We start from the raw sequence: 24,066 nt of genomic DNA on the forward strand, positions 1-24,066 counted from the left end.
CAACAAGCGATCCCAGAGGAAGACCCACGCCTCCTGTGACAAAGTGCTAAAATAATCCCCAGGTTTTCCTCATCGTGACGGTTTTGAAGCGACGCAGATGTAAAATGTGGACGTTGAACCTGCGTTGGCTCGATGCAGCACATCCAGAACTATGCGGAGAATCCCAGGAAGCCGTTTGACCCCACTGGATGTCGGCTTCGATCACAGACGCTGATTTAAGAGAGGAAATCACCGTCAGGCCTCTTCCCCCTTTTTTTTTCATTTTCTCCCCCCCTCTTCTCAACCTCCTTCACCTTCCTTCTCCCTCTTTGTTCCCTCCTTCCCCGTCGGCATCCTTTCCCCTCGTCACCCCTCCGCTCTCTTCCTCTCTCGCTCCCTCTCTCTCTCTCTGTCCTTCGTCTGCATCTGGTTTCTATCATGGTCGCTGCTGCTCTTGTTTCCCATCGATCTATCCCACCGGTCAGCCTCCTCCTCCTCCTCCTCCTCCTCCTTTCTTTTGGCTTTTCCTCTTTCTGTCTGAGCCCCCCAGTCTCTCTCGCCCTGTCTGGTTTTCTTAACGTCTCTCTTCTCAGTCTGTCTGTCTCCCCGTTGGTCTCAATTCGAGTTCAACGGGCATTCCACAAACACTGCTCGGGTTAAAGTCCTCTTCTCTTCTTCTTTCCTGTTTAAGTCTCTATTTTCCTAAACCTCTTCATGCATCTCTCCATTGTTCTCTATTTCTCCCTCCAGTCGCTGGTCTGGGAGACGACGCTCGCCTTTTCCATTTTCTGTCTGTGCACCGGAGAGAGAGAGAGACAGGAAATCTGACGCAAGAATGACATACTGCAGTTCATATTCATCACACAAACATGAGGATATACACTCATGCACATTGTCCTCAGTGCCACAGTAACACACACACACACACACACACACACACACACACACACACACACACACACACACACACACACACACACAGACGTTTTTTTCCGGTGAATTAGCGATCAGAGGCAGCAAATTACTGGACAAAGTCTTCAAAATGTCACGCGCTGGTTAGTTTTTCAGGGAGTTGCAGTTATTTTCCAGTGTAGGCCGCAGTGATTGCAAAACATACACAAAATAGCACTTTTGACGATTTGTGTCACTGAAAATCCACCTTCTTTTGATTCATTAAGTTTGTAAAATGCGATAACATTCAATCCTGCATGTTCTCCCCGTGTGTGTGTGATTCTCTCCGGGCACTCTGACGAACTTGACGATGCAAAATCAACCGCGGTGGTTTGAGTGATTGTCTCCATGTGCTTGGTGCATCCGTAATATCCGCTCGGCTCATATTCGACCCCTCGCAACCCTGAAAGCCGTTTTAAAAGTTGGAGTCGGAGGACATTCGTCAGCATGCTGAATGAGTGCGAGTACACCGATGTGATCTTTGTCTCTGTGGTAACTTCTCTTCACCGAAAGACTTTGGATATGTTCCTTCAGTATGAAGCAAACCGAGGGCTATTGCGTTACATCATGTGGTGCACGCGCCATCAGGTTGAGATAGCAGCTAATTTACGTGGCGGCATGAAGGCTACAGAGTTTGTCGGTTTCAAGTAGAGTTTATAATGAAAGTGGCTGCGAAGCCTTCTGGCCCTGATGGCAGATGTTTGTATTCCAGGTGAAATTAGGACCCGTAAAAGAACATTTTTAAGTTCAAATGTTAAAACTTTAGTGGTGTTTTGGGCGTCCGTTGACACGACAACGTCGCTCGGGGCCACCGAAAACATAACTTCTCCGACTCCGTCGCCATGGAAACAAGGGGGAAAATGCTAATTTTGAAAAAATAAATACTGCTACCACACATGCGCATAAATAGTTCCTCTGAACATGTGTGGGTAGAGAAACAATAACAAACATGGCGGCCTCCAGAGTGTCATGGCTCCCAGTCCATGTTCTCCTGGGACTTTTAGGTGTTTGGAGTTTGGAGATTCACCTAGAATATCAATCAAACTTCATGATATTCACTGTGCGCATGTGTGTGTGTGTGTGTGTGTGTGTGTGTGTAGTTTCATACAGAAACAACCATTTTATTGCCAAATGCTGAATTCCTTCTCTTTGAGTTTGTGTCACAGTTGTTTTTCAGTCCTACTATAGTAACACACTCAGCAAAGTATCGTCTTACAGAGGTTGATGACTGAACGACTGTTGGGTATATCCTGTTGAAAGCAGCTATGTGAACACAAAGTCCACACAGATGGAAAATGAAACGCTGCCGATTTGTCAAAAAATAAACAGCAACACTTATTTTTTACCAGTTTCTGCATGACAAAAGATAGAAATCAAAATATACCCCCCTCCCCCCCTTACAAGTCCCTATATAAGTGAGTTTTACATTGCAATGTGACTGCTTCCATTCATACAACCAATTCTGTGAGACTCTGCTGAGCAAGATGGAGAATTATGTCAAGTAGTAATCAAAGAGAGCCGAAGCTTTGCGCGGATATTTAAATTCAAACATTTAAGCTCAGTCAGGTGGCAGACAAACAGTAGTGCCTTTGAAAGCAGCGTCGGAGTGTCCACCGTCATTGTTTTCCCACTTTAATTGAAGCTTGTGTCGCATTAACTCTTTGAGGGACACTTTTAACGGGCCTCGGTCTGAGAGGAAGCTCCTGCCGGCTCGCTTTGCAAGCCCCCGAACCCCCTGCTGTGCTTTTACTGGGCTCAATATGTTCTGTCAGCGAGCCAGAAGGCTGTCTGGAAGCTCCGTTACACCTTTTACAACCTGCTCTCTGACGGACGAGAGTCTTCAGGCTGAACAAACATGAATATAAGGCTGTAAAGAACGTCGGTAAATCTTCAGTATTTGTAACTAGTCGGTGTTCCAGCTTGGGGGGGATTTTTTTTTGTGTGTGTGAGGGTTTGCATGTTATCTCTGGGTGTGTCGTTGATCCAGTTTCCTCACCTGCAAAAAGATGCTTTTGATCATTTTGGTGCATTTTCAAGTTAAAAAACTAAAATCATCCTTGAGTTCTGGGTGTCTGTTTACACCGCAACGGTGCTCAAAACATGCAAATAGTTCCCCCAAGGTGGAACTTTTTTGAAAATGCTCCATCTCCATGGAAACCGAAGAAAATGCAACTCTTCTGAAACGCTGCCAGCGCAAAGTAGTAAATAGTTGTTCTGCACAAGCGCGAGTAGATGGACAATAACAACAATGGCGGCCTCCAGAGCGTCACCACGAGCGGTATTATAGTGTGTGTGTGCTCTCATTACAAAAACAACCAACGTCACACACTTGTGGCCTGGCTTGCTTAAATAGGATGGATGGAGTGATGGATGGAGGTGGAAGTACCTGGAGACATGCAAACCCAAGAAGTGAAGAAGAGGAACTAGAGCAGTGTTATTTATTCACCGACTGTATTGAGCGTGTTTAATTACCTCTGCAGTATAAAAAAAGGGATTTGAATAAACACTCAAGTCTTTTGCCGGTGATCTCACGTGACCTCTTTGCTGCTTTGCATGTAGGCCTTGCACTCTTTCCTTCCTCATTTCCAGTTCTTTATTCAGAATCGACCGGTTTTCTGTGGCTCTTCTTCAGTTTCGATTGTCTGGTGGAAGAAGAAGAAGAAGAAGAAGAAGAAGAAGAAGGAGAAGAAAGGCAAATGAGATCCCAACCTTACTCATAGTCATTTCGTCAGAACATTATTGTCAAATGTTATGCAATGACTTACTTTTTTTTTTTTACATGAAACTTTCCTGCTTGGGGGGATTCATTTTGTCCTCTTCTGTGGCTAACCCCAACTCCTCTTTGTATACAGGAACAAACCCAAAGAAATAATTCTTAAACGCTGTTGAACCCCAGGTCTTCCTCCACCGCCGACTCATTCCGTCCTGGCCGCCTCGCTCAAGTCCCTCTTCTCTTTTTCCGTACACCGTGTTCTCCTCCTCAGTTTGACTTTTTTAAAAATTTTTTTTATTTTGGGGAATTTCGTCCTGATTGCTCTCGGTCTTTCTCCCTGATTGTCACTCAAAACAAAAATACCGGCGATGGAGGAGAATCCCGCCGTAATTGTTGTCAGATGACCTTCAAACACATTGAATGGATGTGAAGCGAAGAAAGTCTGGTGATGAAAAGAGCGAGAGAAGCAGATGGAGGGGGGGGGGGGGGGGGGGTGGGGATTTGGGGAAATGTAAAGTTGGAAAAGAGTGACGAAAAGAGAGACGGGGAGGAGGGAGGGGGGGAAAAATGCTGCGGGTTGCCATGACGACCGGCAGTGTAGAAAAATAAACATTGCTATGTGTTGCGTGCTCTGCTCTGTCACCCTCTGGCCAGCCCCGTGTTATGATGTGTGTGTGTGGGAATGTTCATGCTGCTTTGTGTGTGTGTGTGTGTGTGTGTGTGTGTGTGTGTGTGTGTGTGTGTGTGTGTGTGTGTGTGTGTGTGTGTGTGTGTGTGTGTGTGTTTCATGGTTTCTGGGCTCTTTTGTTCAGAGGGGGAGGGCTCTGCCTCTACTGGGCTTTGGAGGAAATGTTTGACGCTCCCCAGGCCATACAACAGGAAGGCGAAAGTAAAGTATACTGTGTGTGTGTGTGTGTGTGCGTGTGCATGCATCAGCAAAAAGTGCGGGCTCTCAAACACAAACACTCCCGTTGGAGTCGACTCAGTGTGTCCACTTATAGATTAACCCTTTGTGGACCAAGTGAGCGTATTCTTCCCATTTCTTCCAACTCAGAATATCGGATAAAAAAAAAAAGCGCTGCTTTTTAAAAAAATGTTTTAATGTGTTGTCTGTCTGGAATATGAGAAAATCATTGAAATGCACAATATGTCTGTTTTTGCACTTCAACTGCTGGTGTTTTGACTGTCAGCTGACTGACTTGGGGGGCAGTGGTGGTCCAGATGGTGGACAAGCAGACTTGGGATTGGGAGGTTTGCAGGTTTTCAGGTTTGACTCCCACTGTGGGTCCCTGAGGATGACCCCCCCCACCCCTCCGCCCCCATCCACTCAGAAATAGGATGGATCAGTGTGGAAAAGAATAATATTAGTTTCGACATTAGTTACTCCCAGTCGGTGCACCTCACAGATTCAGTCGATATAAATTCATAAATCATGACACTCTCCTTGATCCAAGTAAACTCAGTGGTGTGTAGAATGTTCAAACAAGCGTGCAGGACATCTTACCGATATCAATAAGAAATTCCTCCTATTCAAAGAAATCCTGGACACGTAATTGTGAAATATGTTAGATTATTAGTGAGTTTTTCCCCAGCACAATATATTTATTGGTTTTTCAGAGTTTAGGACAATGACAGCAAAGAAAAAACACACATTGATAACGAAAACAAAGAAATCCACCGGCATACATACATACATATACACACGTAATGTTTATTTCTAAAGCCGATGTTGCTTTTCAATAATATGACGTGTCCCGAGCCTTTGGTAACCTCTTTTCTTGTTCCGCTTCAGGGTTCAGAGGCGATGGAGGACTGCGTCCAGGGGGCGCTGTCCTCACTTTACCCTCCGTTTGAGAGCACGGCGCCACCGCTCCTCTCTCAGGTGAACTTCAGCTCACACACCTTTCCTCCAGTGTGCATCAGGTATATTGGAAAGACGCTGTAGATATTTCAACTATGGGTACCAATATTTGGTTTTCTATTCATTCACTGTCAAATGTTTTCACTTCAACATACTGACGACTGAAGTGGAAATGTAAAAGTGACTTTTCAGTGAAGCTGCTGCTCTGGTCTACATTAATGATTCACCTCAATTATCCTCTTTATTATTGAGTTTCTTCTGCATTGTTGCTTTTTTTCCTATATGAATGTTGAATTGCACTGATGGATACATCATTTCTGGGCTTTACTTATTGTTAACACTGAATCCAGTCGTGATGGTGGAAAAATGTAATCTAAACAACACATAATTACTTGTAAATACTTCAGGAAAAATGTATTAGAATCCAGTGAAGCTTTGGGAATAGCTCAATGTTTGTTCCAACTTTGAATGTAGCTGCCAACCAGTGTTTTTGTGGCTTTAGAAATGCTAGGTTTGTATTTATTTATGTAGTTTTTTTAACGAATTAATTTTATTTATTTATTTAAAAAATTATCAATTTCAGACAAGTCAAAAAACATATTACAAAATACAGATACGTACAAAAAATTCATTACATCAATATTCACACAAAACAAATAATCTATATCTGAGTATATATATCTACCTATTCAATGCATGTGATATCCAACATTTCTTTTTGGGAGCCCACTCAGATTTTCTTTTTTTCTTTTTTTTTCCCTGTCCAGGTCTTCTCGGTCTTGGAGTCGACGTATCAACACGACAGTCTTCGCTACCTCCTGGATTACTTCGTACCGGCCAAGCACCTCCTGCACAAGCTCCAGCAGCACGCCTGCGTGAGTCCCGAGCGGCAGACACACACTGCGTGCGGAGGAGAACACACACAAAGCTGTATAATCAGAAACAGAGTCGACGTCTACCGTGAGAAAGTTGTCTGGAGTTGCCGTGTGGAGGGGCCGGTGTGGATGACGTCGGGACGAGTCTCAGATCAAGGATGGAATGGAGGAGCGAAGGACTCGGATCTTTAGAGATGCCGTCAAAACGATCCAATGTGTGTTTTTAAAACTCTCCGCCTACTGACTGCTTGAGTGTCGGTCTTGATTCAGATCAGTGGGCGGCTGCGGCTCAGTGGTTAGAGCAGATCACACTCCGATCCCCCCGGCTGGCGGTCCGACCCTCCTCTACGTCTTGACATGTGTTGAAGTGTCCTCCGGCAGGACACTGGGACCTCCAGTGGCTTCCTGAGGTGGGCGAGCACCTTCGAAGGCAGCCGCCCAGCATGATCTTGTTAAGCACTTTAAGTGCTGAAGCAGCCCCCCCCCCCCTTTTCAAAAAAAACCAAAACATTTGAAACATTTAATTTAGCATTTAAATCGAGCTTGAAGTTGAAAGATCTGACGTCTGATTACGCCGCCAGCCTCCAGTCTAGTTTCTAATTTTAGAGCAGATGTGGCAACTTGGTGGTTCCGGGGCCTCCTGCGCAGCCGCCATCGCCGCACGCCGTGGCCCGTTAGCCAATTCCCCCCCCAAAAATGACATGATTGTTGCTTTCACAGGTAAAATGAGGATGATGGTTGTTTTAAGCACAGTTGAACCAGATGTTAATTGAAATTACTTCAATGAAATTACTGCATTGCTGAGCAAAGGTATAAAAAAAAGAAATAATAATTTGATTAAAATCAGGGGCACATAATTAGTCTTTTTTTTAAAAACTAAATTGCCTTCCATAATACCCAGAAACCCTCATGATAGAGCTGCTTGATTACGGGTGCGTCTTTGTAAGAAGAGGTTCAGATTACAGTGTCTTGACTTGGCGCAGTGGAAATGTGTGGCTGTGTTTTTAAAGAATGACGGCGATCATGGAAAAGAAGCGCTGAAGCTCTATCTGCCATTTTTAATTGTCAATAATAAAATGTATTGCAGTGATCGAAATCGAATGGCTGAGTGAGAGATTAGTGCGTTGGGGTGCCAAATATAAGGCCCGTGGGCCAAAACGAGTCCCAAAGAAGCTCCAATTAGGGCAAATAACCAAGCAAATTTGTTTAAAAAAAAAAAAAAAAAAAAAAATCTAGATTTTAAACAAATGTCTTAAGAACACAACACCTGAGACCCGAGCTGAAATGTCAGTGATGCTGTCATGAAAGCTGGCAAACTAGCATTAGTCTCAAAGTTGTGCTGTCAGGGTGAGTTTGTAAAAACACCCATAATTAAAAAGCTGTTGAAGTGGGGTTTTTTTCTCTCCAACATTTCACTGCATTTTACACCAGAAGGTTTCATTAAAATTGGCTTTATGTTGAGATTGTAGTAATTTTCAGTCGTACCTGTGAAAATATAGACATTTTCATGTCATTTCCATTTCAAGAAGCCTCAATTATAGTTGCTTTGTTATACATGCGCCAATTGTATTTGCAAATACAGGCTCTCACAGCAGATCTTCCCGTCTGTACTGTATTTATAGTGTAGACTCATGCATGCACTTTAGTCACACGTTTAACTTTCTCTTCACGTTGCGATCACGTGTCCAATTCAACAGTAATAATGAATTACTGAAGAGGTGTGTCTAATATTTTGGTCACAGCATTAAAGGCATAGAGGGACTATATGAGGAGCGCCTCCCAATGGCTGCCTCGAAAATAGACAAAAGTCTGATTTTGCAGGTCTTGCACTAGACCACATTAGATTTTCATTGCACCGCGATGTTAAAGGTTAAAGCGTGCGTAATTTGCTGAATGCATGACCCCATGCCAGTTTCTAACTCCTCTACGTCGGGCTCAATCGGCTCTAAAAGTCTGGCTGGCGAGTAAAATTCGAGAAAGTGGCTGGTGAAATTTGAGATCTCCTATTTGCTTTGACCCGCAGACAAAAGGAGCGGCGTCCTGCCCGGGAAGTGCCAAAGAGCTCGAAACCACATGAAATGTAGACAAAAGAGAGAGAGAGAGAGAGAGAGAGAGAGAGAACGATTCAATTAATTTAAGAAAAAAAAAAGAAAAAAATACAAATAAAAAAGCTCTGGTTGCAATTTCCAAACTCCCACCCACAATGCGAAGCCAATGCATGGAAACAGTGTGACTCAGGAGAAGTTTGCGAGCATCGAGCCAACGCTCGGTTTCCACTTTCTGTCCTCACATCACTCTGCAGCTCTTTGCGCCTCACACACACACACACACACACACACACACACACACATAAACCAAGACAAACAAAAGGCGACGCAGCGTGCACTTAACTCCCGTCTCTGATGTTTAAACCCAAACGACATTCCTTTTATTCGAACTTTCAGACACACAGTGATAAACAGCCCACGCTTGTTTAGCGGGAGCTCGGGAGATGAAGAGCTTTCTCATATTTCCCTCTCTGCAAGTTTCCCCGGACTTTTAGAAACCCGCACATGCACAGAGATTGTGAGCGAGCTCTTGTTTTCATTGTCGCTGAGCAGAGCTGCCCGGGACGGGAGTTAGGCCGTGAGTCATGGACGGTAATTCCTTCCACATGTTGAGCGCGTTGCAGAGAAAACGGTGGGAGAGTCCGAGGAGAGAGAGTGAACATGGCTTCCATTCACCTCGGTGAAGAAGACGCTGGAGATTCGCAGACGATAGCAGGCTGAGGAGGTTTTTTGAGGAACGGGAGGCGGCGAGGGAGGGAGCGAACACTGTGGTACTTTGAGAGAGGAGGAGGAAGAGGAGGAGGGCCGCCGCCGCAGCACACAGAGGGTTCCAGAATGCAGACTGACTCAAAACAGACAAACTTTTTTTTTTATGAGAGGAAAAGTCACGCATGCTTTTTAATGCTAATATCCACCCTGACAGATATGGGGGCTTTCACTTCCCCTCCTTAAATCCCCGCCGCAGCAAGGCAGGGAGGAAAAGACGGGAGACAGATGGCAGGCTCAAGGGGGGAGCAATTGAATAAAGGTAGAAAGAGGAAGATGAAGGAGAGGTTGGGTAAAGAATTTAATTTGATCACATCTCGTGAGTCTGGAGGGCAGGGAGAGAGGAGGGAGCAGCGGCGTGTCAGTCGATTAGACTGCGAACTGAAGAGGGACATTTGTGGATGGCTTCTTTTGCTCTTCAAGAGCGGGGATATAGATCTGATACGGAATTGATTAAGGTAGGAATGGCGCTCGGATTATGGCGCACCGAGTGGATCGACTGATTAATGTTACGCGGGATATTAAAGAAGGCCGACAAGCCTCTGCCTAACCTCAGACATCTTGGGTAGCGGCTCCCTTCGCGCCGAGGTTTTCCTGTATTTTGAACTGGTTGTTGTGCTCGATATAGATCGCTGGAGCCGCTCGCTGTGTTTTTACACTGGCGAAGCGCAGCGGCGGCTTGTTGTTAGGAGTCGGTCAACTGTAAGTTTCCCTCTGACTCACACTGGCTCTCTGCAGCCATCCAGAGTCTTCTCACTGTGTCATGCAAGCTAAGCGGTTTTACACTTCAGAAAACACTGACTGAGTCACATGTCTGACATTTGTCTGTGGCACTGGCCCCGGGCCAGAGCAGCCGGTGAAAAGTGTTGGCGTGTGCTATTGGTTCTGGAAATCCTTCTGAATAGCTCATATGTGGGCTGTGGTTCGTGAACGAGAGTTCGATGCTGCGTTAAATGGTTGCTTTTGGCTAGAGAGAGACCGTAAAGGTTAGAAACGTGAACGTGAAAAGCTGAATTTGTTTTGACATGCATTTACGCTCCGCCTCTCCCTTCTGCTCTCTTCTCAGTCTCAGTACCTGGGTTGCCTGTTCCTCCACTCCGGCTGGCCTCTCTGTCTGGGAGAAAAGGTGGTCGTCCAGCTCTCCACCTTGGATTGGCGGCTGCTGCGCAGTAACGACTTCTACCTGCAGGTGGTGCCTTTCTCTACGCGATGCCCCAGGTTGGCCCTGAAGTGTCTGGCCCCCGGTGGACGCACGGTGCAGGAGATCTTGGTGCCCGAGTCACAGCATCCGCTGGTGTTCACCAGTGAGTGGCTGCACAGCGTCAACAAAGAACGGGGTCACAAGAGGGAAGGTACGAAACAATCGGCCAATGGGAAGAAGTTGTGGGTTTGCTGGGAGTAACTGGGAAGCGGGGAGAAAAAAATTGTTTCGGAAAGAGGATGATCATGACCAAGGATGTTGAAAGAGCAATAACAACATTTGTACAACGGATTGTAGTTGGGATGCACTGATACTAATGCCGGTATCGGGTCCGATACTGCAACGTACTCATACTCGTAAAGGACCCCCGATAACACCTGGCCAGTAATACATGACATCATCCGTCAGCAGCAGGTAGACAGGAGATCGAGGAGCGATGTCTGTGGTTGGGAGATTCTTTAATGATAAAAAGGAGGACAAGAATAAGACTGCAAATTATGTTCTGCCAAATTATCAAGAGGAGGCAAAATATAGTTCATACGACATCAGAGACATTGGGACCAGCAGAATTGGATCTATGCCATCCATTAGTTTAACTGCTCTGGATCCAGAAGGGTTTTACTCCGAGCCGTGCTACATGCTACATGCTTCATGCTACATGATAAAGACTTTTAACCCTACGCACTGCAGTTGAGATTCATTGGCAGAGGGGTTGCTATACACGAGAGGAATCAAGGCATCCTGGGAAAAGAATCCATATGCAGATACTCCAGTTCATCCAGCCCATGTCAGAAGCCCCCTACAATAAGCTCTCCCCTAATCATACTCTGTATAGGAACAACAAAAGGATGTCGGTTACTGATGTTGGTTATATTCAAGTGGGAAAATCGTATTGCCTCATTTTACCCTCAGTAAACACAGTTTTCCCTTTTTTAATCCACAGTTGGAGGAGGACTTGACACCTGCCTGGTTAGTACATGTGACGGTGTGGTTAGACTTCCTTGGAAAGAGGTCGTTTATCCGAAATTCATCCACGACCCTTCTGAGGCGCTGGGCCTCATGTCCAACAATGAGGACCTCATTTCGAAACGCCTGCCCAGCGAAGGAGGCAGCAGCAGCCTCGGAGGCTGGGGCGGATCGTCCTCTGGAGAGCTGGACTCCTGGTCCTGGGATGAGGAAGAAGACGAGGATCTACCACCAGACGGTTTGGACTGCAATCCCGCTCTCCACCGACGAAGGCGCAGTGAAGACGGGCTTGGGCGGACGGCGAGGCACCCTCAGCTTGATGGGGATTATGTGGAGCTTTTGGAGCCCAGAGGTGGTCCTGATGGAGGGGTGGACCCAAGGCAGAGGTACCTCGAGATGCACGCTATCTGTAAGACCAAGACGTTGCCATTGTGCAGGAGAAGTAAGGCCATCAAGCTTCGGAAGGGTAGAGCTTGGGGATATGGAAAAATGGAACGGTCCGGGAGCTTTCGGAACCTCCTCGGTACCAAAGGGGATGCGGTGACTCCCAAGGGGGATGTGGTGCCACCGCGGCCTCTTCCAGGACCTCCTGAACTGATCAAGGGGCGGCGGTCTTACTCCTCCTCCGTTCATGACTCTGATGATGGAGATAAACTGAGCAGAGACTCTGATGGATTAGAAAGCCACCGACTCTACGGTGACGGACTGTTCAAAGAGCGGCGGCCCGGTGTGGGAAGGGAGCAAGATAGCAACGGCCTCACGCAGCCATGTAGGGATGATCAGAAAAGTAAAGACCCCAAAAGTAGCGACAGCTCGGTCGCAACTGAATCCCATGACTCGGCCAACCCCAAAGTGGGACATGTAATAGAGGGCCACTCAGACCATGGGTCTCATTCAGATTCTGTTTTTGAAGACACTGATAAGCCACTGAGTGGAGACAGTGACGCTACCACCCCGACGTCAGACGCGCCGGAGAGACCATTCACCGAAGTCTCAGAAGAATGTACGAACAAAGACTCTAAAATGACGAGTTCATTAAATCAAAAGGGTCCAGACGCAAAAGAGGAAGGAAAGATGGAGGAGAGCGCGTGTCCCAGAGGAAAAGAAGTGAAAACAGCGGGATTCAGAGCACCAAGGTACACTTTATTTAAATCTTTCTTCATTTTTCAACACTATTGCCTCCCTTGAAACTACAAGTTCCTCACATGCACACATGTATAGATAAGAGTGACCCGGATGACACCACCTAAACGTGTCTGAAAAACATCAATATTAACTTTCTTCTCCACCTCATTAAGGCCTTCCTGTGCTTTGTGTTTAGGAGGAAAAGGAAGGGAAAGGGGGCCAAAGGGAGGGCTCGGTCTGCCGGCCGCGCGAACCAGAAGGGCTCCAGACCGCAGTGTAAGGGTCCTCATCCGGGCCCCGCTGCCTCCTCTGCTCCGTCGAAGCTGGCGACCACTGAGGAGAACGAGTCGGGGGAAACGTGTCCGGCCGATGAACCTGACGGAGCGTCCACGACGACTCCTCAGAGCACTGACAACACCAAGAACAGCAATACAGGTCTGATCAAAGGTTTTTTTTGCAAATCCAACATCTTTCAAGTGTTAAAGACAATTTCTCTCCTTTAACAGAAACGGAAGTGGAATCTTTGCCGGTGTGTAACGGCCAGACAAGCACAGTCGTCTTTAACCACTCTGGTGAGGAGGCTGGCTCAGCGGGGGGCAGCCCCGACCAGCCGAACCATCTCCTGTCTACAGAACCCGCCCTGCTGCGGGAGCTCCACACTCTCCTTCTTCAGTCGGGCAAACTGAAGTTGACAGGTAAAGTCCGCGGTGTTTTTAAATATTCATGGCGAGGCTTTGTGACCTAGTTGCTTTTTACTCTCCAACATCAGATAAACAGCTTTTTGTAGGAAAGCATCTACTTTTATTGCACTGGACTCACAAAATGATTGATTACGGAATCAAATTTTCCCATTTACAGTTTCGGTAAAGGGTGATCATTCAAATCTTTTTAGCTTTCTATATTACTGCGGTAGTATACAATAATTTCCGGACTATAGGCCGCTACTTTTTTCTACACGCTTTGAACCGGGCAGGTTAACGGGCTTCCTGCCGCCAGATTCTACTTCCGCATGCTTTGAGCGCCTCTGTTTCCACAAAGCAGCTCATTTGCTTCTCGTTTTCAGTTTCTGCTTTTTACATACAAATGGACATCGTTTTCAAAACGTTGCAGTGTAAATGTGAAACTTTTCTGAAGCAAAAAAATGATGCGTTTTCACTTGAAACAGGTGTAAACAGGCCTTTAATGATACTTTAAACAATATTGATTGAAGTAGCCTTCATACAGGTTGGGAATTTGGATATACTATTTGAGATTTTTCCCCCTTCAGAGTATCTCAGGAGTCAGACGTGTTCAATGTACAATGTTCTGAATTATTTTATAACATGCAGGTAAAATTACGCTTGTAAAATGTATAGGTTGTTCCAACAAATGAAATACATACTTGTTTCTTTGCAGCATGTGAACAAAGGCTTTAAAAACTAAACGAAAACTAACAATAAAGGATGAGCTCATAAATAATTTACGCCTCAATGACTTTTCTGATCCTGATTCAATGAAACAATCACTTCGTTTTCACGATCGCTGCAGTACCAGTTTGCGCGTACATTTCAAGTCTTCACACTTGGACTGAATCCGAGCGACAAAAGTGAAACTGACAAGAAACGGGAACTTTGCAGATGAACTTATTTTGTGTCTAAAATAATAAAGTAGTTCCCCCCTGCACTTCAAAAACCGGAACTGCCGACAGTTATTTTTGACTGTAAAAATGACTCCGTGCAACTCAGAAACTTAAGAGCGTTATCATTTATTTAAAGTCTTTTAAACAACTGCCAAACCTGCACCTTGTAGTCACGTTTCTTCATATTATCTTTTAAATCTGATCAGATTAGGTCCTTTTGAGGTTTAACTGCATATTTGAAGCTCCTGCATGGCGTATTTACTGCTCACATATAAAAGCGGAACACTTTCGTTGGAGTTTCTTCATGCTGAAACACTCCTAAATATATTTCTTGGTTCTTCCTGACCGCAGGTACGGTGGACCGGCTGGGGCGAGGTCTGGTTTTCACCGAGACCGAGACTGAGCAGGGTTTCAGTGCGGAGGAGATGGCCCGGCTCCTGGCCTGCTACCACAGGATCACTCGGTAAGGCGTCTCCACCCACGTGCAAGGCAAAGCAGCTGCAGAGGTTTAAGTCTTCCCTTAAGAAGGTGTGTGTCCATATCGGGGGACCTCACAGTGCACATTTACCTCCTTTCAAATCGTCGAGTGTCACTTGTTGGCTCTGATTCACCTTTCGCTTGCTCCATTTTTATATTTAGGGAACCAGAATAAACCCGCAAAGTCAAAAAGTGCCTCACAATTACATGTGACTTGACGGGCTTTTAGTGGACGTTGCTAAATGCAGTGCAGGGGGTGGAGTCATGGAGCTGCAGCAAGTGATACAGAAACACAACCGCGTCCATTTAGCGAACATCTCCGCTCTATGCATTAAATATAAGACTAAATATAGACAAATTTAATGATAGGTGATTTGACATGTATAGTTTTAAACCTATAACTCTGAGATTAGCTGAATTTCTTAGTCATTGTCGTAGAATTGAAGTAGCATAAGTCTCATTAGTTTGATTCTTGTTATAGTTATACAAACTTTTTTCATGATGCACTGTGTGTCTGGTGATTAAAAAAAATAACTGGCAGAGTTTTCTGGTCAGTAAAACCACCGAGGACGAATTTTAGAGAAATAATGATTCGCGGACCAATTTTAGCCCACGGGCCTTATGTTGGACACCTACCAGTCTATCATCTGTGCGCTCCTGTGTTAATTGCGTCCTCCTCTCTTAATCCGTCCTCCTCAGGCCCGCAGCCAAAGAAAAGGGTCTGACGGTGTTAATGGACAGCAGACGCTCTCCGCCCTCCGATCTCTGCCTCTCCGCGCTTAAACTGTTCCAGGTGAGGACGACACACACTTGTTTATCCAAACGTGCTAAGTGTTTGCCGGAGCGCTTTGATTTCCCCCGATCGGAGCCGAAAAAAACAGCATGTGTTTGTGGTTGCAGGCGTCGGTTCCCGGCGGCCTGGGGTCGGTCTTGGTCTTGGTGGAGGAGCTGCAGCAGGAGTCCCTCCCTCACGCCCTGGAAGGAGCAGAGGTGACGTCGTAGTTCACACACTAAACCTTCCACCCGTGTGGCTCAATAACTTCCTCTATAGTTAAACTTCATTTATTTGCCAGTCCGATCGTTTAAGCACAGGTGGAACACCCACGACTTTGTGAGGCAAAAAAACATTAGTTATCATTAATAATTATATTATTGGAGCCGGCAGCACTAAAACTTTACATGTTAAAAGGAAAGTTGTGCTCAGGAGTGAACGCAGTCAGGCGGACTGAACCAGTCTGAATACGGCTTTTGTTCCGGGTTTTCATTATTGAACTTCTCTGCTGTGTTCTCCTGTCCTCAGGTCCACACCGTGCGAGGGACCGCCGTCCTCCAGCAGTATGTGGACAAACAGCAGCTGCCCAAAGAGACGGAGGGGGATTTCACCCACTGTCACTCAGACTGGCTGGCCTTCAGGCTGGTGAGACTCTTCACAGGCCTATTTACATCAAATATTATCAGACCTTTCTCTTGAATGCTTACTTTGATCTAGTTTGAACAATTCTGCCACTGTCAACAACAACGCCATGAAAGTCACCAGCCTGTATCTACAGCAAATATTACCTTCCTTTTAGAATCAACTGTCTCTTAGTTGATCACAGTTGTTTTGTTGCTGCTTCTTGTTTAATCTGTGTATTTCAAGAAAGCAACTTCCTACAACTAATGTGTGGTGGGATTTCTGCTACATCTAATGGCTCAATAAGATTATCTGATTTGATTCAGGGGCGATAAACTCATTAAACGTCAGGGGCCACAGTTTGAGCTGAAGTGGGTCAGACCAGTAAATATTAGCAATATTTATATTTGCTTCGAACTCTTAATCTCCGTCTTTGGTTTAGCGCAACAAAATATTAATGAATTGTAATTTGAATCATATTATGTCTCAGTTCACCGTGTGCTTTATAGCTTACACATCACAGTGGATTTGTATTTGACTTTTCCCATCTTCATAAGTGCAAACAATTTGGCCACATGTAGCTGGAACTCAGAAATATATCCACTAAGTTCATATTATCATCAGAATAGCTTTTTTTTTTTTTTTAAATCTTGACACATTTCTAGTAGTAATCCTCATCACCTGATTTATACAAAGTAAAGTGCACCCCTAGTGGTCAAATAAATGTATTACAGTCGAGAGTTCTCACAGCTGGCAGATTTCATCTTACAGACCGGATTGGACTCCGGAGCTGTAGGTTTGACTTAAAACCTCCGGATCTCAAGAACTTTCAGGCAAATCAAACAGTTTGTCATCTTAACTCTGCTTAGTTGTGACTCAGGCTTTGAAAATCCACTTTCTTAGTGGTTGCAAGCAGGAATGATATATATTTATGTAAAGTAAACACTTGTCAAATCAACAACGAGGACACTGACCGGGGAGACTCTGTATCTGGTGGTGGTCTGTGATCTCAGGCGGCCGTGATGAACTGGGTGTGGGGAGGATTACTCAACGCAAGAAGGGACGCCCCCCCCCCCGGAAAGTTTATGTTGCTTTATCCAAACAGATGAAAGCATTCTCTTTTTCCCCCGTCTTCCACTGACCTTTCCCACAGACGTAAGACAAGAGAAGGGACTGAATCGCTGTCGCAAAATTTGAATTGTTCCACCTTTTAATGTTCACTTCTCAGAGTCTGGAGAGTCTGACGGAGCGCTGTGAGAGCGCCCTCTCACTGCTCGGAGAGGCGCTGCATTCGATGGACACCGAGCCGATGCCAGACAACATAAAGGTGCTTTGGAGCTCTCGACTTGTCGCTTCAGAGAATTTCGGAGGGGGGAAGAAAGGGGGGGAAAAAAAAGCACTAATATGCACGTTGATGTTCCTCAGGCGGTTCCCCAGAGCATCGACAAACACAGGCAGCTCATGGCGAGCGTGCTGGCCGATCAACGCCTAACAGAACCGCAGCAGAGGGGCGGCGCCTGGCTCGCTGGGCTGACCAATAGTGCAACTGGACTCGCACAGAAGTCGCCCGACTGCAGGTAATGCGCACAGCGACTCCCAGCGTCCGTCTGTCCGTTCGTCAGGGATAAACACCGCAGCGTTCACTCACAAGAAGAAAACCCTACTGTACTAAAATAACACAAAATAATGAAAATAACACACTATATGGCATTAATAACAATAAAGGAAAGTAAGGCACATCAAAGATAAAAGCATAAAAAGCTAAATCAATATATATGGGTATAAAAGACGAGAATAAACCCATCATGACATTATGAGATACCATAAATGAGAAATGTCAAACCTAAGGCCTATGGGCCAAAACCGGTAATAATTTCAAAGAAAACAATGACATTTTAACACATTTCTTAAGAAAAAACAACCCATAATGCAACAGTTTCTTTGGGGACGTTTCACTGTATTCTGCACCGGATTGTTTCATTAAAACTGGCGTCATGGTTAGAACGTAGTCATTTTCTGTAGTAATGTTTTGGTTTTGAGAAAAAATCTAGACATTCTCGTTATATATACTCTGCGCCACAATGAATAAAAACGTTCAAGTTTAAATGTAGAAGTTATAATGAGTCTATTCTACCGGTCCGGCTCATTCAAGATGAACCAAAATGACTTTGACACCTCTGGTATAGATTATGATGGCTGTTTTGTCTGTCTGTCCCCACATACTGGACCTTCCCTCATTTATAAAATTGGGGTACGATTTTACTTCAAATTCACGATAAGTGCCATTTTTAGTTTTCTTAGAAAAGTACATTAGATTGGAATTGTTCCAAGTTGACTCGGAAAGTCTTCTGACACACAAATGTGTGCTTTCTTCTAGTTTTTTTTAATGATACCGACACCTTAATGCTCTTGTGTCTTTGTAGTAGGTAAAAGTTCAGTTTTTAATGTTTGATATGAACTTAATTCTTGAATGAGCAATTGTAGAGAAAACTTGTGCGTTCACGTGTCCTAAAATGTCCAATATAGTGGAATTATGCAGAAATAGTTCCTAAATATCATAAAATATCACTGGAACTGGACTTAACTGTATAAATGAATAGAGTTCGACTTATTTGGTGCATTTTACCACTTTAAAATGCTTTAAATGCTCCATGATAGAATCACACCCCAGTAGTAATGGCTATGCTTCTGCAATATTCATGATATGCATGACACAGATTGGACTCAATACGATTTTAACTTTAAACAAGTCATTACAAACACAGCCGATCTAATTGGGTGAATATGGAGACAAACAGAAAGCAGCTCGGTCCCGAGAGGCAGAAAAAAAAAAAAAGATTGCCGTGTCCTCCTCTGTGTCTCATGTTGGATTGAGGGAATATCAAGTCGACGCGAGTCTCGGCGTTAAAAATACTCGTCGTCCTGAAAGCGGGATCGTCTGTTGGAGGAAAATGAAATGCGAACCAGCTGGAGGAGAAAAGGAACTTCACATCAAATGGGGGATGCGGCGGTGCAGCTTGTTTGTTTGTGCACGACTGCAGCTTAAAGATGATCTGAAGACTGTTGTAGAGGTTTCCTTACTCTGTAATGAGTTCTGGCTGCTTCTCTGCGAGACTACGACGACGCTTTCCTTTTTCACCAGTACAGAAATGCTGCCACACATTTTTTTTTTCTTTCCTTCCCCACCATCATTATTTTGTTTCTGCCAGCCAAAAAAACCAAAAAACATGAGCTTTGTTCCTCGCAGGGCCGCCCTCGCCGCCGCGTCTAAACTCTACGACAGTGTGGATGACGCCCTGCACCGGCTGGTGCGGGTGTCCAACCAGAGGGGTCGTGACCTGGACGCTCTGGGACGCCTCGCACGGCTGGTGGACAAGCTGGAGAAGGTACGTCCTGACGGAAGAGCAGTGGAGGAGCAGAGTGTTTCAAACACCTTCGTCAAGTTTGAAGGTCCCATATTATTCAGTTGTTCAACAATTCTACATAGTGGCAGGACAGGCTATTTCTGTGTCTGTACCTTTAAATGCTAATGAGCTGTGTCTGTTTTCAAGGAGAAAAAGTGGTGCTGGTTCATAATTTTAGAAGTCAGAGCTCATCTACCTGTGGGAGGGTCAGAGAGAGTATTTCCCCGCATGACATGATGAAGGGAAAACCACTGATTCGCCTGTATGAGCATGCATTTGCGAGCAAGTGAGGGTAGTGATAGACTTCCTTTACTTCTCGACAGGCTATGAGACACATGTTACTGTTATTTAACCACGATAAAGTCAATTTAATATGTCAATAATATGGGACTTTTAAAGCAATGGCTTGGCCTCCACACTGAGTTTTGGGGAAGTTATTGAATATTAGTTGATCACTGCATTTAAAAGGAAAGAGTTAAATCTCTCTTACTTGTTTTCCCAACTTTGTACAATAAATGCAAAAGACTGAGGAGGATTGACTCTTCCGTTCCCACATGGATTGGGAATTTAATGTCGGTCCAGACAGACAGGATATTGCACTCGCAGTCCACACCCAGTTGTCGAGAATAAGGGCCTGACCTTCAGTCTGTCACCCATTTCTCTCTCTCTCTCTGCTTCGTGTGAATCTCTCCACCCATCTCCAGAGTACCCCCCCCCCCTCCACTGCCCTCGCACGACCCCCAAAGTACAGTATAAACTCTCTCTCCCTCTGTCTCTCTAATCCACAGTGTGATAAAGAGATCGAGCAGGTCCAGTCGCAGCTGGAAGACTACAAGGACCCTCCTCTGTCCCTCAGCAGACTCTCCCTCAAACAGCAGAAGTTTAGGACTTTTAAAGAGACGGCCAACGTGAGTGGTGCAAAACACATCACTTTCGTACATTTTATTTGCATTCCTTTCAAACCGATTGTTCTCGTAGAGCATTTAAGGAGGCAGCAAGGTGACATGTTTATTATGAAACGTCCCAAAATAGCCCCGTGAGCAGCATCTCAAAGGCTTAACTCCGTTCAGCTTGTGACATTTTTGCCATCAAAGGTCCAGATCTTGTGATTCATCAAAGCCGCTAAAAACCAGAAACGCTAAACAAACAATAACATTGCACTTTCAATCCGCAATGGCTGACGTGCTGTCAGGCGTCGTTATTCTCCAGGCAGGAGAACGTCGGGGCCTCGCCGCAACGACAAACCTGCTGTCGTCCCACCTCAACAACAATAACTCTTATTGGCTTTGCGAGAACCTTTAAGCTGCGTGTTATTTAAAGGAGTCGCGAGAAGCTCGCTTCAAGAGTTAACTGTGAACAGATGTGTTTCCTGCGTTGCATTACTTACCATTATTCTCCCCTTATCCTAACATTACTACTATGACAGTAGTTACTCTGTTTCATTGGGCCGATTGACCTCAACTTGACATCATGAGCGAGTCGGTGGTTAAGCTGGTAAGTGTTATGGAGGATTCAGGTTCGGGGTTTTGACTGTGTTCTTCTGCGTCCTTGCAGGATCTCCACAGCGAGACGCTGTCGGTGCTCAATGACTTGGAGGGCTGGTGCGAGCTGGACTGGGCGGGTCTGAGTGACGTCCAGATCCGACTTCCCCCGGTCAGGGAGAAGCTGAGGGACATGTCCCACTGCCTGTCCGACTGCTGGACCACGCTGGACAACACACAGCGGCTGCTGTCCACGTTGACCGAGGTGACACGTCGAGCGGCGCTCGGGGGAGGGGGGGGGAAGCTTCCCTGAAAGCAGACGGCACACAACATGCGATTGCTCTTCTCCGCAGGCCACCCAGTGGTGCGACGCCGTCTCCTCCACCGCCTCCACCGCCTCCTCGCCCTCGCCCTCCGCCACCACCTGCCCTCTCGCCTCGCTCCCCCCCATCCCGCCGTCGCGCTTCCAGGACGCGCGCTCTTTGGCCATGGAGCTGGGCGGCGGGACGCTGCTGGACCTGTGGACGCAGACGGTGGAGCGCTACCAGCGCACCGTGGCGCAGGTCAAGCCGCGCTTCCTGCAGTCTGACAGGACCCAGAACCCGGGCCAGGGGAAGACCAAAACGCCGTCGGCCAGCAGCGTGTGGGACCTGATGGGCCCTGAGGGGGAGGGCGACTGGGGGCTGGGGGCGGCGGACGGGGGGATGCAGTCGTGGGGATCCCTGGCGTCGCTGTTTAGGCCACAGACGTGCTCCACGCTGAAGATAGGGGAGGACAGAGGGAATAAGAGAGACGGAGCAGGGGGGGGGAACGGAACCGGGGGAGCCGGAGGAGGGAAGTTCCTGCAGAACCTGTTGAATCCTGCGAAGAAGAGTGTAAGTCTGTGCCCCCCGCTTCAGGTACTCGATCTGCAATGTCCACGCGGCAAGGCGGGTTTAACGTTTGTCATGTCGCCCCTCTCCCCCTCCCCCAGCCCCCTTCAGAGGGCGCGGTCCCCACCAAGCCACCAAGGAAGCGCCACCCGAGCTTCGACCTGCAGGCCCTCCTGGCCCCCCGGCGGGGCACGGCCACCCCCAAACCCGACTCCCCGGTGGGCGGGGCCAGCCGCAGCTCGCCCATGTCCTGGCTAGGGCGTCGCGCGCTGGCCGACCCGGTGATCGCCACCGGCATGTCGGCGGCCGTCCCCGGGTGGGGGGGCGCCGGGGGAGGCGGGGGCGTGCTGATCCGAGGGGTGGAGGTCAGCAGCAAGGAGGTGGTGGACCACACGGGGTCGCCGCGGCAACACGTCCTGCTGGGGAGGACGGAGAGGGACACGGGAGCGGATAGAACTGGTTCAACTGCACAGAGGTACTTATTTTTATTTAATTTTTTATTTCTTTGTTAATAGTTGTAAAGTCCCGGAAAACGTTAGAAGTCCCATTATAACCCAGACTCTGAACAGGCCCGCCTGAGATGAAAGCCAAAGCAGAGACGGCATCATTTGGGGACACAAGTGAAGTCTGTGTCACAGCGATTTTTATCAGTCGGCATGCATATCTCAGATAATATTTTTTCATTAGTAACTCTTTGATCCCTGCCCGTTGCCTTCTGCTATCTCCACTCCCGGGTTCCTCTCGGCTCCGCCGGAACTCCTCATGTTCGTCTCCCCGTCTGCTCCCCGCAGTAAACTGTACCTGCTCTGGTGTCGCATGCTGAGCTCGGAGAGGCAGTACGTCACCGTCCTGAAGGGGGTGGAGGAGACGTTCCTGCCCTTACTGGAGCTCTCCGACACCCCGGCCTCCATCAGGGGGAAGGCGGATTCCGTCTTTCCCAACTGGGCCAGCCTGTGCACGTTTCACTCGCAGAGCCTGCTCCCGGCCATGGAGGGCGCTCTCGTGCAGAGTTTGTTGCAACAAGACTGCTTTAGCAAATACGTAAGTTCAGAAAAAGTCTGTATTGTAACAGATTTTCAGGTTTAATTCAAAATGTTGGCTGAATATGTACAGCGAAGTCTGTTGTGTTCACATAAATCCACGTTGTCAACCTCATGAAATAAAAGTAGCCGTGCAGGTTAACGTCCTCCCGTCACATACAACACGTAGATTTATTTAAAAAAGTGTTTGGTTGAGCCAAGCTGATTGATTTGCATTCAGTCTGAACTGACTCCTTGTATTTGACTCCACTTTTTGTTTAAGCATGCAAATGGTTAAATCTGGGGAATCTAAAATGAGAGGAAACTCATAGATCATTCGAGATACATGCAGCCTGGTGTCATCTTGGCTGGCCCATTAAAATTGTGCCATGATAACCTTTAAATGCACAATTTGAAGTTGCTTTTTTCTTCTTTTTTTTTCTTGTGACACAGAATATATGTGATGACATCCTTGTTCTCATGCTTTTTCTGTTTTGTTCTTTTTATCCGACCCCAGCGGGAGCAGTTCCTGCAATATTCCCACTACATCAGGACCAAACCTGAGCTGGATTCTCCACTCGTCACACAGGCTGCTGACTTCTTCAAGGTAGGATCCGGATTCTCTTCTCCAGGTTGAACCGAATGTGTCCGGTCACTCGGCTCGCCGTTCATCTATCCGTCCTACTCTGCTTTATTATTTCCCCCATTCACAATATAACATCCTATCAGATGCTTCGGATTCTATTGTGTTGAGGGTTTAGTTTACTTTACATTCTATTTTAAGAAGGAATGTATTTCATCACAACTTAAGAAGATCATAATGAGCACATTCATTTTTGAGCACGTCACAATCACAAGCCAATTAAAGTTGCTTTATTTGTCGATGGTGGCAATTAAACAGGAGCCGTATACAGTAAAGCTAATTACCTGTTTAATGTACACCAGAAAAGCCAATTAAAGACGGATTATGGGGGAAGTAATTTGAGCTCTCCAGCTACAGGAAAGTCAACTAATGCATCACAAGATTACTACGAGGGTTTTCTGCACTGAGATCACAGCGCTTAATATCTACGAGTCGCCGCTCCGAGTTGTGAAGTGTCTCACGGTGGCCAGCAGGAGGCAGCGTGAGCTCGCCTCACCTCCTTGCAGCAGCTTTTGGAAAACAGCTTGAACTCATTGTGGGTTATGGCTACGGGAGGGTTTATGGTTATGGGGACACACGGCATGATGGTGATCATTCTGGGGATGGTGGTGATCATCGTTTTAACAATAAAGATGAAAGTAGCACATGTACCTACTTTAATATGATTTCCGTCGT

At 46.4% G+C, this 24,066-nt stretch overlaps 1 protein-coding gene across 3 annotated transcripts in view; it reads left to right on the plus strand.

Moving 5' to 3' along the window:
• arhgef40 (Rho guanine nucleotide exchange factor (GEF) 40) overlaps window positions 1-24,066 on the plus strand; it is a 43,783-nt gene that overhangs the window by 3,863 nt on the left and 15,854 nt on the right. The window contains exons 2-20 of one of the 3 annotated variants that reach the window (XM_080518748.1): window positions 5,436-5,525; window positions 6,272-6,379; window positions 10,259-10,544; window positions 11,337-12,495; window positions 12,681-12,919; window positions 12,991-13,179; window positions 14,454-14,565; window positions 15,279-15,372; window positions 15,480-15,569; window positions 15,880-15,996; window positions 17,201-17,299; window positions 17,398-17,549; window positions 19,220-19,358; window positions 20,165-20,284; window positions 20,931-21,122; window positions 21,211-21,732; window positions 21,831-22,204; window positions 22,521-22,770; window positions 23,266-23,355. In XM_080518748.1, the coding sequence (XP_080374874.1) occupies window positions 5,436-5,525; window positions 6,272-6,379; window positions 10,259-10,544; window positions 11,337-12,495; window positions 12,681-12,919; window positions 12,991-13,179; window positions 14,454-14,565; window positions 15,279-15,372; window positions 15,480-15,569; window positions 15,880-15,996; window positions 17,201-17,299; window positions 17,398-17,549; window positions 19,220-19,358; window positions 20,165-20,284; window positions 20,931-21,122; window positions 21,211-21,732; window positions 21,831-22,204; window positions 22,521-22,770; window positions 23,266-23,355 (4,422 nt within the window). Of the gene's footprint in view, window positions 1-5,435; window positions 5,526-6,271; window positions 6,380-9,542; window positions 9,651-10,258; window positions 10,545-11,336; window positions 12,496-12,680; window positions 12,920-12,990; window positions 13,180-14,453; window positions 14,566-15,278; window positions 15,373-15,479; window positions 15,570-15,879; window positions 15,997-17,200; window positions 17,300-17,397; window positions 17,550-19,219; window positions 19,359-20,164; window positions 20,285-20,930; window positions 21,123-21,210; window positions 21,733-21,830; window positions 22,205-22,520; window positions 22,771-23,265; window positions 23,356-24,066 lie in introns of those variants that run through there. The other 2 variants (XM_080518749.1, XM_080518750.1) reach the window with 2 other exon arrangements.

This window comes from Blennius ocellaris (genome assembly GCF_963422515.1).
Source record: "Blennius ocellaris genome assembly, chromosome: 23".
NCBI classification, from domain to species: Eukaryota; Metazoa; Chordata; class Actinopteri; order Blenniiformes; family Blenniidae; genus Blennius; species Blennius ocellaris.